The sequence below is a fragment of the Sus scrofa genome, chromosome 6 (assembly GCF_000003025.6).
Source record: "Sus scrofa isolate TJ Tabasco breed Duroc chromosome 6, Sscrofa11.1, whole genome shotgun sequence".
Lineage (NCBI taxonomy): Eukaryota > Metazoa > Chordata > Mammalia > Artiodactyla > Suidae > Sus > Sus scrofa.
Window position 1 is genome coordinate 83,941,971 of NC_010448.4, and position 17,972 is coordinate 83,959,942.

Consider the following 17,972-nt stretch of genomic DNA (forward strand, 5'->3'; position numbering starts at 1 on the left):
CTGTCAGCTGGAGTGAGCAGCAGCTACCCTCTGAGCCTGTTGGCATGTCTCCACTGGGGCTATGCAAGAACCATCTCATAAAGCCAGCTAACGTGAGACTCAGCTGATCCAACCTGCAAGGTCTCTGCGTGTTTCAGGGTGTGAGTCGTTCGTTCAGTGCACAAAGTTCACAAAGTGCTTGTTCTGTGTGAGGCCCTGTGCTGGGTGCTGGGGTGAGGAGGGCTTCCCCCGATAGATATGGTGACTTATGGCTGAAGGAACCCCCCTGTCCCCCGGCCTGAGCTTGGGATACTTGAGCACTGTAGTGGACAGTGAGGCTGGAACAGATCGCCAAGCCTTCCATATCCAGATGGGGACCTCAGGCTTTATCCTGCAAGTAGTAGGGAGCCACTGAAGGTTTTTGACCACACTCAGGGAGGCCCCGTGAACTCATGGGAGGAGGAACAGAAGGGTGAGGACAAGTTTAGTCTGGGATGTGTTGGGTTTGAGGGCCTATGGAATATTCAGTGGTTGTCATCTGGTAAGCAGCCATAGGAGCCCGGACTCAGAGATCTGAGAGTTGTCAATAATTAGCGAGAGTTAGAGGAGTGACTATGAATAGAACCATGGAGAAGGAGAGGGGGTGGATGAGAAGTTATTAGGGTGGCTTGGCCTCCTCTGGTTCCAGATGATCAAATGGGGCCTGAGGAAAGTCATTTGCTTAAGGCCTCAGTAGTAAGCGTCATTCATCCATTCATTCAGCAGATTCTTATTGAATGCCTCCTCTGGGCTAGGAACTAACCTGAATTTCCGGATACAGCAGTGGGCAAAACACCCACGGAGTCTGCATTCCGGTGGGTGGATTCAGAAAACAAGTAAATATCCAATGGTGGTCAATGCTGTGGATAAAGAGAAAGCAGAGTGAGGGGACTGAGGAGTGCTGGTCCGTGATTGCTGTTTTATACAGAATGGTCCAGGGAAGGCCTCACTAGTAAGGTGACATTTGAGCTGCAACCTGAAAGAAAAGAAGAGAATGAGGCAGCAGGTGCCTGAGAGAAGAATATTCCAGAAAGAGGGCATGGCAAGTGCAAAGGCCCTGAGGCAGGAGGGAGCTTGGCACATTGAAAGAAGAGCAAAGAGGCTGGTGTGGCCAAAGCCAGCCCAGGGAGAAGAGTGGGAGGGACCAGAGAGTGCATGAGGTGTGGGCGAGGGGCCAGGGATTCATCAGGTGGGGCCACCAGCCATTGCAGAGACTTTTCCTCTTAAGAGGGGAACCCTTGGAGGTGACATGACCTGACTTACATTTAACAGGATCACTCTGGCTGCTCTGTTTAGAATAGGCTGTGGAAGACAAGGTGGGGAGCAAGGAGACCAGTTAGGGGGTGGATGCTGTAATCCAGGGGAGGGATGGTGGTTAGGCTGGGGTCAGAATGATGCTGCCAGTAGAGATGCTAAGAAGTGGTTGGGCTCTGGATTTTTTTTTTTTTTTTTTTTTAGGGCCACGCCCACGGCATGTGCGGCATATGGAGGTTCCCAGGCTAGGGGTGGAATCAGAGCTACAGTTGCTGATCTATGCCAGAGCCACAGCAACACAGGATCTGAGCCGAGTCTGCGATGCTCACCACAGCTCATGGCAACACCAGATCCTTAACCCACTGAACAAGGGCAGGGATCGAACCCGCATCCTCATGGATCCTAGACAGGTTCATTAACCACTGAGCCATAAAGGAAACTCCCCTGGATATATTTTAATGGTAGAGCCAGCAGAGCTTGCTGATGGGTCGATTGAGGAATATGAGCGAAAAAAAGAGGAATGGAGTGTGACTCTTAAGATTTTGGCTCAGGCATTGGGAAGGGTGGAGTTGCCATTGGGTAAGACTGTGTGATGGGCAGGTTTGAGGAGTTGGGTGTAGACAGGTGGAGTTAGCACTGCCTCACAGACATTGACTTAAAGGTTTCAGGTTGGCAGTACCAGTAGCGCTCAGGCCCCTTTTCAGCCCCTACCTCTCCTTTTAGATTCTGGATCCTCCATCCCAACCCCTGTGTCCATCTTCTAACTCTCCCATCCCTGGCAGTTGCCCTGGGCTGCTGGCAGCCTGCCAACATTGAGAATTGACCCTTCTGCCCCCAGGTTGTGCACAGGGACCTCAAGCCCAGCAACATCCTGTATGTTGACGAGTCTGGAAACCCTGAGTGCCTGCGTATCTGTGACTTTGGCTTTGCCAAGCAGCTGCGGGCTGAGAATGGGCTTCTCATGACACCTTGCTATACTGCCAACTTCGTGGCACCTGAGGTGAGTGGCCCAGCCCCCTCAGCTGCAAGAGCAAGGGGGCCTGGTACAGGAGGCCAGGGTCCCCTCCAGAGGCCCCATACCATCCAGGACTCTAGTCTCTGTGGCCTTGGCCCAGGTAGAATCAGCCCATGCCTGGGACCCTTGTCCTACCCTTTGGGGAGCAGCAAGCAAGCATATGGGGCCACTCGCCGCTGCCACTCGGACTGACGGCCCTCCCCTCTCTTCCTAACTGCCAGGTACTGAAGCGCCAGGGCTATGACGAGGGCTGCGACATCTGGAGCCTGGGCATCCTGCTCTACACCATGCTGGCGGGGTGAGCCTGGACCCCCTCCACCCCCTGCCCCTTCCTCCAGCCCTAGTGTGCAGGCTGGCAGGGCGCCTGTCTCAGGGAAGGCACCCAGCCCTGCCTTTGGGAGCACCCAGTCTGAAGTGGGAGACACAGTCCCCAGGGTGGAGGCCAGAGGCTAGACTCAGGTCGGGTGGACTTTTCTCCAGATATACTCCATTTGCCAACGGACCCAGTGACACACCGGAGGAAATCCTGACCCGGATCGGCAGTGGGAAGTTCACCCTCAGCGGGGGAAATTGGAACACGGTTTCGGATGCAGCCAAGGTGAGTGTGTGATGCCTGCAGCCTGCTCACTTAGGGGGTGGGGAGGCAGGGTCCCGTCCCAGGGCTTGCCAGCGTTTTCCTGAGCAGGTGACTCGCAGCTTCATTTCTCCAGGTGGAATGTCCCACAAATTTCTGTTGCTCTATTTTTCCAAGTGGAAGATTCCCAGGCAGGCTGCCCCCTACCTTGTTTGGACAATGTGGTGATCATTCACTGGCCCTTCCGGTGTTCTGGGCCTTAGAGGAGGGAACATCTTTGGTTTTTTGGAGTTGGGGTTTTTTTCTTTTTTCCTTTCTTTTGTTTTTTTGCTTTTTGGGGCCACACCTGCAGCATATGGAAATTCTCAGGCTAGGGGTCCAATTGGAGCTGCAGCTGCCGGCCTACACTACAGCCACAGCAAGGTGGGATCCGAGCTGCATCTGTGACCTGCGCCACAGCTCAGCAATGCCGGATCCTTAACCCACTGAGCAAGGCCAGGGATTGAACCCGTGTCCTCATGGATACTAAACGAGTTTGTAACCCACTGAGCCATCACAGGAACCCCAGGGAACATCCGAACTTTCAGTATTAGCATCAGGTTCCAGTGGTGGGAAGCTGTGTGTCAGACACGGGGCCGAGTCCTTGATGAATAGCGCCACCTCAGGTTAACCTTATGAGTCAGGTGTTTCTGTTATCCTGTTTCTCAGAGGGGAAATGGAGGCTCAGAGAGTTGAACTAACTTGCCTGGGAAATGCAGTTGATGAGCAGAAGAGTCAGATCTTGGGTTCAGGCAGGAGACGGCAGGAGATGTTTCCTGAGCCGTCGCCCCATCAGCCAGACGCAGCTGCCTGCTCCCCTGCCAACCCCTCCCGCCAATGCCCTCGTCTGCTCCTCCCTCAGGACCTAGTGTCCAAGATGCTGCACGTGGACCCCCACCAACGCCTCACAGCTAAGCAGGTCCTGCAGCACCCATGGATCACGCAGAAAGACAAGCTTCCCCAGAGCCAGCTGTCCCACCAGGACTTGCAGCTTGTAAAGGTACAGCCACCCCAGGTTGCCGGGCATCTCAGGGCCCGGGCCAGGGCCCATGGGCAAGGACTTGGGGTGGGAGAGCCGGGCAATGCCATGTCCGTCTGTCCTCAGGGAGCCCCTGTCAGGGCTGTCAGCAGTGCACGCACAGCCCCTCAGTCCTCTGGGGGGCACAGCCCCTCGCCCTCTGAAACCTCCAGTCCGATGGAGGAGGCAGGACTGATGACTCTGAAGAACCACCAAGGCTGGATTAACAGGGGACAGAGTGGGCTGTGGAACACTGAGAGAGGCTGGCCTGGCCCCCGGCGCACGTGTCCCCGTCCCACCTGTGTCGCCCACCATGGTGAACTGACATCCCACCTTCCCTCCCAGGGCGCCATGGCAGCTACATACTCTGCGCTCAACAGCTCCAAGCCCACCCCTCAGCTGAAGCCCATTGAGTCATCTATCCTGGCCCAGCGGCGGGTGAGGAAGCTGCCATCCACCACCCTGTGAGGGGCCAGAGCATCAGGCGCCGGGCGGTGCTAGCTCGATGGAGGCAGCATACTTCCCAGAGGGAGCAGGCCTGAGTCACAGGGCCAAAGGGAGCGGAGCCCGAGGGGCCCAGGAAGCAGCCAGCCCCGATCACCCCAGTGAGGGTGTGAGAAGTGCCTTCTCCTTCCCCAGGATGGACTCTTCTCAGCTCAGGCTCTGCTGCTGGTTGAAATCAATCCACTGTACAGACTCATCTTTTTTTAAGGAAAAATGGCATCAACCACCATGGATTTTTACAGAATCCACTTGACTTTTCTGGGAGCAGAAGTAGCCAGTGCGGCCCCAGGAGGGGAACTGAGTCACACTATGGCTCTCTGTGGCTGAGACTCCTTACAGCAGCTTTGGGGTCACCCCAAGGGGTTCCCCACGATTGGCTGTCTGTAGCCAGCTGTGCCCACCTCCGAGGCAGCCAGCATCACCTTCCAGAGCCGCTGGCTGTTTCGCAGAACTTGCTCTGTCCCCAACAGCTCCTTTTCTGTTCTGTTCTGTTCCGGGGTCTGGAACCACTTTCTGCTAGAGGAGAGGACCAAGGCCCCGTGGCTCCCAGCTCCAGGCACCAGCATCCACCCGGGCCCCTCCAGTGGGTCCCCTGCAATCAGGTTGGGCAGCCCCTGGAGGAGCATCCGGAAAGCACTTTTTGGCTGACTTCTGCTGGAGTCTGCCACAGGACAGAGTTCACAGGAGGCCTGTGGGGCGGGCCCAGAGAGGCAGGGGCTTTTTTCATTTCTTCCTCAGCTGGTAACTCAGGGCTTATCTGTCCATGGCCTTTCTAATAAAATTACAGTTGAGTTGAAGCATGTTCGCCTCTGCTTTTCACCCCTGGGTTTGTCCTCCCTCTGTTGCTGGGTGTTGAGGACTTTGGCAGTGACAAGTAGTCGGCCAGGGCCAATTAGCCCAGCTGCTTGGAGCTCTGTTGGGGAGCATGTGGGAGTCCCGCTGGCTCTGCCCACACATTCCTGCAAGGTCTTGATAACAGTAATGAGATTATTACCCACCGGTGACCAAGTGCCAGGCACAGTGAAGTAGATGCTTTATGATTATGATTTTATTTATTTTTGGCCACACCCACACCAAGTGGAAGTTTGGGGCCAGGGCTTGAGCCCACGCCATAGCTGCAATCTCAGCCACGGCAGTGACAATGCCGAATCCTTAACCCACTGTGCCACCAGGGAAGTCCCAATTTATATATTTTAAAAGATCAATCTGACGAATGTGTAGCGAACTGATGGGGGGAGAGGGCAGGCAGGAAGCAGGTGACCAGGTTGGTGGCTACAGAAGAGATAAGGTTGCCTGGCCCAGGGTGGTGGGAGTGGAGATGGGGAGGAAGTAGACAAGGTCGGGAAGGGTTCTGGAGGTGATGTTAGATAGCACCTGCTGTCACTTTGGATGTAGAGGCTAAGAGACAGAGGAGATTCATGGATAGCTTCTAGATTTTTTTTGTCTTTTTGTCTTTTTTTGTCTTTTCTAGGGCCGCTCCTGGGGCATATGGAGGTTCCCAAGCTAGGGGTCGAATCAGAGCTGTAGCCGCCAGCCTACGCCAGAGCCACAGCAACTCAGGATCCGAGCTGTATCTGCAACCCACACCACAGCTCACGGCAATTCCGGATCCTTAACCCACTGATCGAGGCGAGGGATTGAACCTGCAACCTCATGGTTCCTAGTCGGATTCGTTAATCACTGAGCCACGATGGGAACTCCAGCTTCTAGATTTTTGACATGAGCGGTTGAGTACTGAGGGAGAAGTTGGGGAGGAGCAGTTTCGAGGACTCCAGGAGATGCCTTCTGAATATCCATGAGAGATGTTAATGAAAAGTTGTACATAGAAGTTGGAGTTCTGGAGAGAGGTCTGGGTTGGTCGTATAAATCTGGGAGTCATTAATCTGGAGAATGCAGAGCCAGGAGCCTGGACCAGCATGGACCAGCAGTGTCAGCATCACCTGGAGCTTGTCAGAAAGGCAGAATCTCAGGGGAGTTCCTGTTGTGGCTCAGCGGTAATGAACCCGACCAGTATCCATGAGGACACGGGTTCGATCCCTGGCTTGAGGATCCAGTGTTGTCATGAGCTGCAGTGTTGGTCTCAGATGCGACTCAGATCAGGTGTTGCTGTGGTTGTGGCATAGGCTGGCAGCTGTAGCTCCAATTTAGCTCCTAGCCTGGGAACTACCATATGTCTCAGGGGCAGCCCTAAAAATAAATAAATAAATAAAATGAAATGAAAGACACGCAGAGTCTCAGGCCCATTCCCAGATCTGCTCAGTCAGAATCTACATGTTAACATGATCTGTGTGCACATGAAAGTTTGAGAAGTGCTATTGTGAGGACAGAGGAGCAGAGAAGGGGACCATGATTGAGGGCTTGCACACACCAGCATTTAAAGCTGGCCTGGAGGACGGGGAGCCAGCAAAAGAAACTGAGATGATAGACAGTGAGTGGGGACCTGCCATTCTGGCAAGATTCAAAGCCTTATGAACCAGGGTCTTTTGCTTTTGTTATTTCTCAACCTCCTTAACCTTGCAGCTGAAAAAGGGCCTGAGAGGTGAGTCTTGTCATGATGGAAGGAGATTCTGATCCTAGCAGCTCAGCCTCTGAGCTGGCCTTGGCATGCAGGTTCTCACCTAGCTGCCTCCCCACAGGAGCAGGAAGGGCTGCACTGGAGCCCCCAGGGCTGAGGAGCCCTCGTAAACATCTGACACAAGGTACTGAGCCCCTGACTTGAGTGTGTCCCACCTCTCTGTGCAGTGAAACCAACATTTCCCATCCCACCCACTGTCTGAGATTGTCCATCATCCCAGCTGGGATCCCGAGCATCATCCCTGACTCCTTCCCCCACTTCTAACATCCAACAAGCTTCCTGACCCCATCAGTATTGCTCCCCAAATATTTTTGAGGGCCACCGTCTCCTCTCCATCCTTCTTGTCTGCCTCACTTTTTTTGTTCTTTGCCAGTTTACTATCCCCTTCCGTCTTTTATCTCCCCAGCACCCTCCCCTTAGAATCACAGATCTGACCCAGCATCTGCCCTGGAGTGGCTTCTCTGTCTACAGAGAAATCTCAGACATCCCAGCCTGACAGTGTCCTGTGTGATCCGGTCCCTGCTGAGCACCAGCATCAGCTCTCATAACTTGTCCCCAAACTGCTCACAAGACCTGAACTTGCCAGGCTCTTGCCTCCACTGAATTTTGCCTGGGTAACTTCTACTCATTGTTTCGGAAGATTCGCGTGACACCTCCGGGAAAGCAACGAGGACACCCTGAGGAGGGTCTGGGAGCCCCAGACACTCATTCTCCATCTCCTTGTATATCAGGCTGCTTTGGAAATAGCTGATGATGTGTTTTCTCTCGACCAGTCTGTAAACTCAAAGGCGTGGGGCTGTGTTTTGTTCCTTCCCTTATCCCGAGCACCTGGCACCAGGCCAGGCACGAGATATTTTGGTCCTCAGCTAGTTATTGATGAATGGGTGAATGAGAGAGAATGCAGGAACAGTGGACATGTGGTGCTGGAGGAAGCCTAGAAACTTCACCCACGGAGTTGCAGGAGCCTGGAAAGGCATCTAGGGAGGAGGAAAGGAAGCTGATGCTGAGGCACTAAGCAGTTAGTGTCTTGTGCCAGGCCCCAGAGGGAAGATTCAAGGAAATGATGATGGGTCGAGTGGGAATCCACAGCTGCTTTCTCAGCAGCCAAACCTCAAAACTCAAATCCTTCACCTCCCTGAGCCTCCGTTTCCTACTTGCTAAATGGGGATCCTAACCTGTGCTCACCTCATAGCATCTCCTGAAGAGCAAAAGAGCAAGTGAATATGAAAGGGTTTGGGGAGGAAAAAAGAGCAGCTTGTGGTTCATCTTTTTCTCACTTTCACAAGTTCAGGATGGCCCCCCCAAGAACTCAGTGGACTCCAGAAACCGTTCCCAATCTCCAGCATCTCAGCCAGGAGCTTCCCTCTCTGAGTGCTGACTCCCTGGGTAACCCACTAAGAGAAATAACCCGGCTTGGGGAAACACACTGTTGGTCCACATGTCCCCAAGTTCCAGAGTCACCTTTTCCTTTAACACTTAACAATCCTGAGCCCCCCACCCTGAGGGTGCCCCCTCCCGGGAAATGCCAGCTCCAGTCTATTAAACCAAGTCTCACTATGTGGAGGCGCTGGATGCCAGGTGTTTTCCAGGTTTTGTTTCATTTGATCCTCATGTGAAGGAGGTATAATTAATTCCATTTCACACTTGAGAATTTTTTTTTTTTAATGAGAGTTGCAACGTTTATTTCAGGTTCTCTCTTGGGGTGTGTGTGTGTGTGTGTGTGTGTGTGTGTGTGTGTGTGTGTGTGTGTGTTTTATCCCTTTTGCAACTCAGGCAGTATGTGGAAGTTCTTGGGCCAGGGATCCAACCTATGCCATACAGAGGCAACCAGAGCCACATCAGTGAGAACACAACAGCCTCAACCCCCTAGGCCATCAGGGAACTCTCTCACACGTAAGAAAGTTGAAGCTAGGAGTTAAAAGATTTGCCCAAAGCTGTGGGATGGAAATCCTGTGAAATCAGATTGTTACGATCATTATACAACTACAGATGTGATTGAATAAATAAATAAATAAAATAATTTAAAAAAAAAGATTTGCCCAAGGACACAGCTCTGTGGCAGAACAGAACTCAAGGCGAAGTCTGGGTGGTTCTGAAACTCACTCTTAACAGCTCTCTGCTTCCAGGATGCCCAAGATCTCCTTCCATGCTCCTTAGGCCTGTCTGGTTGCCCCTCTTCCCCTCAGCCAGCCATGTGGTCAGAAAGGGTCCTATAATATTGGGGGCTGGTTTCAATCAAGGGATGTAGTTGTTAGAAAGTTATATTTCCCGGCTGGCAAACAGCAGAGAACAAGTTGGGGAATTTGGGGAGTTTCCTATGGAGTCTCAGAAGGTAGTGAGTTCCCCATCGCCTGACCTGCGTGTGCAGAGAACTAATGAGACTTGACAAGATCTTAGAGGAGATGCCTGATCCCCATAGGAGACTGTTTAGATGATTTTACACACCCCCTCTGAGTCTCCAGTTCTCAATTTTTCTTGCATTTTACCCACTTCACGTTTTGTGTTTTTCATGATTATTTCTGAAAAGGCACCCTCAGAGGAAAGGCTGGTTTCCCACAAATGTGAAGCATCCAAACATTGGTACTTTGGTTAACACATGGATTTAATCCTTGATTTGGCCTTTCATTTAGTGGCTATGACAGCAGGCATGATTTATTGAGTTCTTGCTTTATACTGAGCACAATAAACGTCACCCCTAATACTCACAGCGATCTCATAAGGCGATTTGCTCATTTCCATCTCAGAACAAGGAAACTGAAGCTAAGAAAGGAAACTTGCCCCCAGGCCCCCAGCAAGGTTTCCAGCCCAGGTCTGTTTGGTCCCAAAGCTGATACCATGCCACCTTTCTGCATGGGCTAAATTTCATCCCACAGTGACTCACAAAATCTCACAGTCAAAAGGGCTCTGAAGGCCCAGACCCAGTCTCCACCCACAACAGGAATCTCCCACAGAGGATTATCCAGGTTCTGTTTAAAACCACCAGCGACTGCGGTGACCCCACCACATCACAGGGCAGTTCCCCACGCGGCCGGAAAGTTCCTCCACTTTGAACTGAGGTCTTCTGAGTAGCTTCCATTTCTCGGGGAGGGGGGGGGTTCCCACTAACTCCAAGGACTCGAGGGAGAGATGACTCAGCAGTAGCAAGAGGGAAACTAAATGACACTCCCACCCCCAGCCCCACCCCCCGTGAAGGCAGCAGCAAACCCAGGCAAAGTGTCCACACTAAGACTGTGCTGTCAAGAAAGACGTGAAGGTGAGCAGGAGGGTGTCTCAGGCCATCCCCGTCCCCAGGACTGTGCAGTGGGTCCCCCCTCCTCCTGGCCTACTTATCCTTGAAGGCAGGAGGGGTGGTGGGAACAGAGCCCTGCTGGACTTGAAGTCAAACAGACCTGCAATCACACCTCTGCCCCAACATTGACCTGTTCTTGGGGAAATCATTTCACTGCTCTGAGGTTTCCCCACCTGCCAAACAGGGCTGTTGTGAGCGTTAAGAGAGAGGGTGTGTCTACAGAGCCACTGGTTACAAGCAAACGGCAACCTACTAGCAAACGGCAACTAGGAAGCCATCTACAGCTGTGGTTAAGCGCAGACTCTTGGGTCAGGGCTGTCCTGGTTTTTTTGTTTTTTGTTCTTTTTTTTCTTGAAATATAAGCATTTCTGGGTTAGAATCCAACTTTGCTTGGATTCTAACCCAGAATCCAAGGGTGACCTCGCGCAAGTCATTTAACCTTTCTGCCTTGATTTCCCCATCTTTAAAATGGGAATTAGTGATAGCATCTACTCTTTGGTGAAGACTAAACTAAGTACTGCTTCAGAAGCTCATGGCACAGGCCTGACACATAGGACATGCTTACCACGTGTTGGCTGCTACCCACTCCCTCCTCCCAGAGCACAGCCTCCAACTTCTCCGTTCTCCCCCTCCCTCTCTCTCTTTTCCCCTCCCTATTTCAGGCAGAGAGAACCAAGTTCAGAGCAGGGATACAGGTCAATTCATCTGAGCATCTTTTTCCCATGGGGAGAGAAGGAGCTGTCTCATAAGGACCTTCTCTCTCTTTTCCTCTCCTACCCCAGAGCTTCTCTCTGAGTTAGAACTCCTGTTTATGACTCAATCTGAAACTTCTTTTTATAAGTAATTTCCTCTGTTTCTCTTCCCTTCTTCCGCTCCACACCCACCCCTCGGGCTGTGGGCTGAACTGAGAACTCGAGGAGCAGATGACGCATGCTTGAGCTGGCCTGAGGCCTGCACCTGGGACGGGCCTAGAGTCACTCACCCATTACAGAATCTTCTTACCTGTGTGATCTTGGTCAAGTCACTTGGCCTCACTGAACTACAGTTTCCTCATCTACAAACGATCCTCAGATGGTTATAAAAGTAAAGGCACTAGGAGTTCCTTGGTGGTTAAGAATCTGCCATTGTCCCTGCTGTGACTCTGCTGTGGAGCAGGTTCTGATCCCTGGCCTGGGAATTTTTGCATGCCGTAGGTGTTGTCAAAAAAAAAAAAAAAAAAAAAAAAGAAGAGGCTTTCCCGTTGTGGCTCAGTGGTTAACGAATCCGACTAGGAACCATGAGGTTGCAGGTTCGATCCCTCGCCTCGATTAGTGGGTTAAGGATCCAGTGTTGCCGTGAACTGTGGTGTAGGTTGCAGACGCAGCTGGGATCCCGAGTTGCTGTGGCTCTGGCATAGGCCAGTGGCTACAGCTCTGATTCAACCCCTAGCCTGGGAACCTCCATATGCTGCGGGAGTGGCCCTAGAAATAGCAAAAAAGACAAAAAAAAAAAAAGGAAAAGAAAAGAAATAAAGGCTCTGGCAGAGACAAATGGTAGCTGTGTTGCAGGAATGCTTAACAGAAACTTCAGAGCTGAAGGAGACCCAGAACCCGGGATTTTAACCTGGGTTCATGGGCTTGCCAGGGATGTGGAAATTACATGTAAAATGGTGTATAAATGTAATTTTCTGGGAGGAGAATGTCCAGGGTTTTCATCAGATTCTCAGAGGGGTCTGCTGACAACCCTAAAATATTAAGAACCATTGTGTCCAGGGGAGCAGGAAACTAGACTCTTTTTTTTCTTTTTTGGCCGCACCCGTGGTACATGGACGTTCCCAGGCCAGGGATCAAATCCAAGGTGCAACTGCCACCTATGCCACAGCTGCAGCAACACTGGATCCATAACGTACTGCACCAGGAACTCCTAGATTTCTTCAACAAGTATGTAAAACAGCCTTCCTGTGCCCACCCTGGGCAGCAGGAAACACATATGTTCCGTGCCCTGGAGGTGCAAAGACAGGGCTCCTTGCCCCTCTGGAAAATTGCACTTCAGAGAGGAGAAGTGATTTAGCCGAAGACACAGACTTCTGAGATTGGAAGGAAGCCTACTGCTGGGAGTGCAACCCCAAATTTCTGACTGCAAAGCTGGCCGCTTTATCTCAATGAAGGAGAACCCACTCTGTGGCTTGCCCACGTTCCCTCTGGTGAGCCAAGACCAGCAGGACTGGCATTCCCTAAGAAAGGCTGTAAGAAGCGGTCACAGGGGGTGAGCTGGATTTGCGCTGTGGGCACACCTCCTGGGGGTGCCAGGGAACGGCCTGCCGGCAGCACATCCTTAACTATGAGCAGCCCTGTCCTGAACTGATGCAGGGAGGGGGTTTCCCTCCCTAAACGCCAACACAGGTCGACAGACCAGGAAGGAATGCCATGCACATATTTCTATCAACTACGTTGAACTTAATCCACAGACAATAAAACGCAGAGATTTGGAGCGTACAATGGGATGAGTTTTGACAAACGTGTGCACCTGTGAAACCCACACCACTCTCAAAATACAGAACCTTTTCGTGACCAAGAGAATTCCCTCCTGTCCCCTCTCCATCTCTCCCAAGGTCAGAGGCAGCTGCTGTTCTGATTTTTGTCCCCATAACTTGGCGTTCCCTGTTCTAGAACTTGCATCAGTGGAATCATACACAGTGGGCTCTTTTGTGTCTGACTTGGTTCAACATGATGTCTGGGAAGATTCATCGATGTCGTTGCCTGTGTCAGGAGTTCCTTCCTTTTTGTTGCTGGGTAGCATTCCAACTATTGCTGGACACTCTTCCCCCCAGTTTCGCTCCTACAAATATTCACATGGGATCTTTCTGTGGACATACGTTTTTATGTCTCTTGGGTAAATATACAGAAATGGCATCACTGCATCACCGGGGAGCTGTATGTTTAACTCGACAAGAAATTACTAAGCCGTTTTCCACAGGACATTTTACACTCCGACCAGCAATGTCTGAAATTTCCAGTTGCTTCATACACTTGCCAGTCTTTGGTATTATTAGTCTTTTTAACTTTAGTCATTCTTGTGGGTGTGAATTGGTTTCCCTTTGTGGTTTTAATTTGCATTTCTCTAATGATGCTGAACATCTTTTCATGTATTTACTGGTTATTCCTACATATTCTTTTGTCTGCTCAAAACTTTTGCTCCCCCTTTTAAAAATTGGGTTATGTATTTTATAGATTGTAAAGAATTCCTTGTATATTCTGGACACAAGATCTTGTCTGGAGTTCCTGCTGTGGCACGATGGGATCAGCAGTGTCTTGGGAGCACTGGGTCGCAAGTTCGATCCCGGCCCGGCAGTGTGAGGTAAAAATCTGGTGTTGACGTAGCTGTGGCTTAGGCTGCAACTGTGGCTCGGCTCTGATCCCTGGCCCAGGAACTGCATATGCTGTGGAGTGGCCAAAAATGAATGAAGGAAAAAATCTTTGTCTAATAAACGTACTGTGAATATTTTCTTCCAACCTGTGATTTGCCATTTCCTTTGAAGAACAGTTTTTCCTTTTGATGAAATACAATTTATTTCTCAAATTATAACTGTTCCATTTTTTCCTACTTTTTTCTTTTTTCTTTTTCTTTTTTGCCTTTTCTTAAGCCGCTCTTGCAGCATATGGAGGTTCCCAGGCTAGGGGTCATATCGGAGCTGTAGCCACCAGCCTACGCCAGAGCCACAGCAACACAGGATCCGAGCCGTGTCTGTGACCCACACCACAGCTCATGGCAATGCCAGATCTTTAACCCACTGAGCAAGGGCAGGGATCGAACCCGCAACCTCATGTTCCTAGTCGGATTCGTTAACCACTGCGCCATGATGGGAACTCCTTTTCTTACTTTTTTAAACCTAATAGTTAACAAAGATATTCTTTAAACGAAATCTATAATTTTAATTTATAGTTATCCTTAACAACCACTGAGCCTTTGCCACCATGCACTAAGTCATCAGAATTATCTCCATGAGGTAAATTATCTCTACTACAAAGAGGGGAAAATTGGAAGTCCCCTGGTAGCTGGTTAAGGATCTGGCATTGTCACTGTGGTGGCTCCGGTCACTGCTGTGGTTCGGGTTTGATCCCTGGCCTAGGAACCTCTGCATGCTACAGGCACAGCCAAAAAAAAAAAAAAAAAAAAACACCCAAACAAACAAACAAAACAAGTGCAAGTACAGTATGAGATCAATTTTTTTCTTTTTTCTTTTCTTTTTTTAGGGCCACACCTGCGGCATATGGAAGTTCCCAGGCTAGGGGTCAAATCAGAGCTGTAGCCTCCGACCTATGCCACAGCTACAGCAACACCAGATTCGAGCCTTGACTTTGACCTACACCGCAGCTCACAGCAATGCTGGACCCTTAACCCACTGAGCGAGGCCAGGGATTGAACCTGCAACGTTATGGTTCCTGGTTGGATTCGTTTCTGCTGAGCCATAATGGGAACTCCCTCAACTTATTTGCTTAATGTTATATGCATAGGGGAAAAAATGACAGACCATAATATATATATATACATATATATATATATATATATATAGTCTTTTTGCCATTTCTTGGGCTGCTCCCATGGCATATGGAGGTTCCCAGGCTAGGGGTCTAATCAGAGCTGTAGCTGCCAGCCTACACCAGAGCCACAGCAATGTAGGATCTGAGCCATGTCTGCGACCTACACCACAGCTCACGGCAATGCTGGATCGTTAACCCACTGAGCAAGGGCAGGGTTTGAACCCACAACCTCATGGTTCCTAGTCAGATTCGTTAACCACTGCGCCACGACGGGAACGCCAGACAATAAAATATTAACAGTGATTCTTCTTTGTGCTTTTAAAATACTTGACAAGCTTTCTAAGATGAAGCTATCTATGTATTCAGAAAAAAAAGTCACAAACTCATACGTAAAAAATATGTGCATGCATGTGTGTTTTCAGAGCCCAGTTCTTTCTCCCAAGCACGTGGCCTAAGAATCAAAGAAGTGGGGAGATTGGGAAGTAGTTGGCTGTACGCTGACCATAGTCCTATAGAGATACCTTTCTGCTTTCCAGATATCCTAGGAAGGATATCTGCCTTCCAGATATCCCCAGGGCCTCGCAGGGACACTATGACAAAAAGAAAATAATTTACCCATCCCTAGACCAGAAAGCTAGAAAGGCTAAGAAGGGATGGGCAAGTGTTTTGATAGCCTGAAAAGCAACATGTTTTAGAAAGATGAAATTTATTTATTACACTATTCATTGCAATGATGTTAGCATCTGCTCATTTGTCAGTCAACAAACATTTCCTGGGCACCCACCCAGCATCCAATTTTTTGGAGGAAAAAAATGACAACTTTAGTTTGGTGTTTGTCAAAAGGCTATCACTGTTCCTTTCTCCCATTTATTTACCCCCTGCTCTGAACTTAACCAGGGGCTTTAAATGCTTTAGTTCATTTAATTATCAAAAAACTCATTGCCTGTCAGTCAGGGACAACTGTTTTAACTTTATCCAGAGATAAACTCGTTTCGTGGGTTTGTTTCTTACAGCAGCAAGCACTCCCCTAAGAGATCAACAAAGGGTCCATTCTCATCTTTGGCGATCCACGGCCTTCAAGCCTCCCAGGATCTGTCTGTGTGGACCTCAGAGGCCCACCCAGAGAGCCCAGCCAGGTAGTACCCTTCACCCTGGACCTCTTCATAAGCTGCACCGCCACTAAGTAGTTATCAAATGATGGGAGAGCTGATGACTGAATTCTGCCTTCAGTGTGTCGGAGAGTTTCCCTGACCTAGGACTCCTGGAGACATAGGATCTCAACCTAAAAAAGTTAGGCTCATTGATGGCATTTTGAGTTTGGCAGGCTTCCAGAGGAAAATACTCTGAATGGGGGGTGGTGAGGTCCCTCCCAAACCATATTCCCATGAAGTCTACCTACTCCCCTGTAACTAAACGTTCTTGCTCACAAACCTCACTGTGGCTGCCTTTCCAAGTTTCCATCAAATCCCACCTCCTGCAAAGTCATTGCGCCCAATTGCTTGTTCTTATCTCCTTGTATTTTTGTTGCTTACAACTCTCATTTGACTATTGCTTTTCCATCTTTTTTCTTACTTTGTTCACTCTTTTCTGAACTCTATGAGCTACTTAAAAAAAAGATACATTGAGGTGTACTTGATTTACAATGTAGTTATAATTTCTGCCGTACAACAAAGTGATATGAGCTACTTTTCTTAACTCTTTGAGCCAGAGAAGAATGATAGGAGGAGGTGGGAGAAAAGCTGTCTCATAGAGAAATCTTAGCATCATTGAGGCAGAGTTATTGTCCCAGTTCTGTTATTTACCAGCTATGTGACCTTGGGCAAGTCGCATCCCTCTCTGGACCTCAGGTATCGGATCTATACTGTGAGGGGAGTTCTCTGATGGCCTAGTGGGTTAAAGCTCCTGATTTCTCACTGCTAAGGCTTTGGTCACTGCTGTGTGGTGCAGGTTCTCGATCCCTGGCCCAGGAACTTCCACATACTGCCTGTGTGGCAAAAAAGAAACACACACACACACACACACACACACACACAAATATGAGGGATTAAGACAGCCAATGGTTCTAACTTTTTGTTTGAAAACCACTAAAGCCCCCATTGTGTTATTTTTCCCTTTATCAAGCCAGTGTCTATAATCAAATCACATTTGCTGATGGGAGCAGTGGGAAGAAATCAAGATTAGAAGTCAGTTAGATCTAGACTGGATCTCAATTCCACAGTTCATCAGCTGTGTGACCTTAGGTAAATCACTTTCCCTTTCTGAGCCTGGATGATACTGCTTTCCCCTCATCTTCCCTTTCCTCTTTCCCTACCTCCTCCTACTCTTTTTGCCTCTTTCTTGTCCTTTTTGTTTTTTAATTAATTAATTAATTAAAGAAAATTTTTGCTTTTAAAAAACTTCCAGGCTTGGGGAGCTACAGCTGCCAGCCTATGCCAGAGCCATAGCATTGCAGGACCCAAGCTGCGTCTGCAACCTACACCACAGCTCACAGCAATCTGAATCCCTTACCCACTGAGTGAGGTCAGGAATTGAACCTGTATCTTCATGGATACTAGTCAGATTCATTTCCACAATGGGAAATGTGAAATGTGCCACAATGAGAACTCCATCCTTTTTATTTTTTAAATCAAATGTGCTGTTATAATTTTCATACAATAAAATACACCCACTTAAAGTATACAGTTGGAGGCGTTCCTGTTGTGGCTCAGTGGTTAATGAATCCGACTAGGAACCATGAGGTTGGGGGTTCGATCCCTGGCCTTGCTCAGTGGGTTAAGGATCCAGCGTGGCCGTAAGCTGTGGTGTAGGTCGCAGATGTGGCTCAGATCCCGAGTTGCTGTGGCTCTGGCGTAGGCCGGCGGCTACAGCTCTGATTAGACCCCTAGCCTGGGAACCTCCATATGCCGCAGGTGTGGCCCTAGAAAAGACAAAAAAAAAAGTATACAGTTGGATGAGTTTTGATAAATATATACACCCAAGCAAAAATTCCCCAATCAAGATACAGAACATTTACATTAGCCCCCCAAATTTTCTCATGCTCCTTTGCTGTCAATCTCTCCAACCCCATAAAATCACTGATATGCTTCTATTGCTGTGGTTTAGCCTGTCCTAAAATTCATGTAAAGACAATAATATAGTATGTACTGTTTTTTGTCTAGCTCCCTTC

General features: G+C 49.5%; 1 protein-coding gene across 3 annotated transcripts in view; it reads left to right on the forward strand.

The window, feature by feature from the left end:
* The window catches only part of RPS6KA1 (ribosomal protein S6 kinase A1), a 42,066-nt gene extending 36,847 nt beyond the window's left edge, over window positions 1-5,219 (forward strand). For all 3 annotated transcript variants that reach the window (NM_001243214.1, XM_021093347.1, XM_021093348.1), the window contains 5 exon segments: window positions 2,111-2,272; window positions 2,509-2,585; window positions 2,768-2,885; window positions 3,763-3,900; window positions 4,264-5,219. In NM_001243214.1, the coding sequence (NP_001230143.1) occupies window positions 2,111-2,272; window positions 2,509-2,585; window positions 2,768-2,885; window positions 3,763-3,900; window positions 4,264-4,386 (618 nt within the window). In that variant the 3' untranslated portion in view covers window positions 4,387-5,219.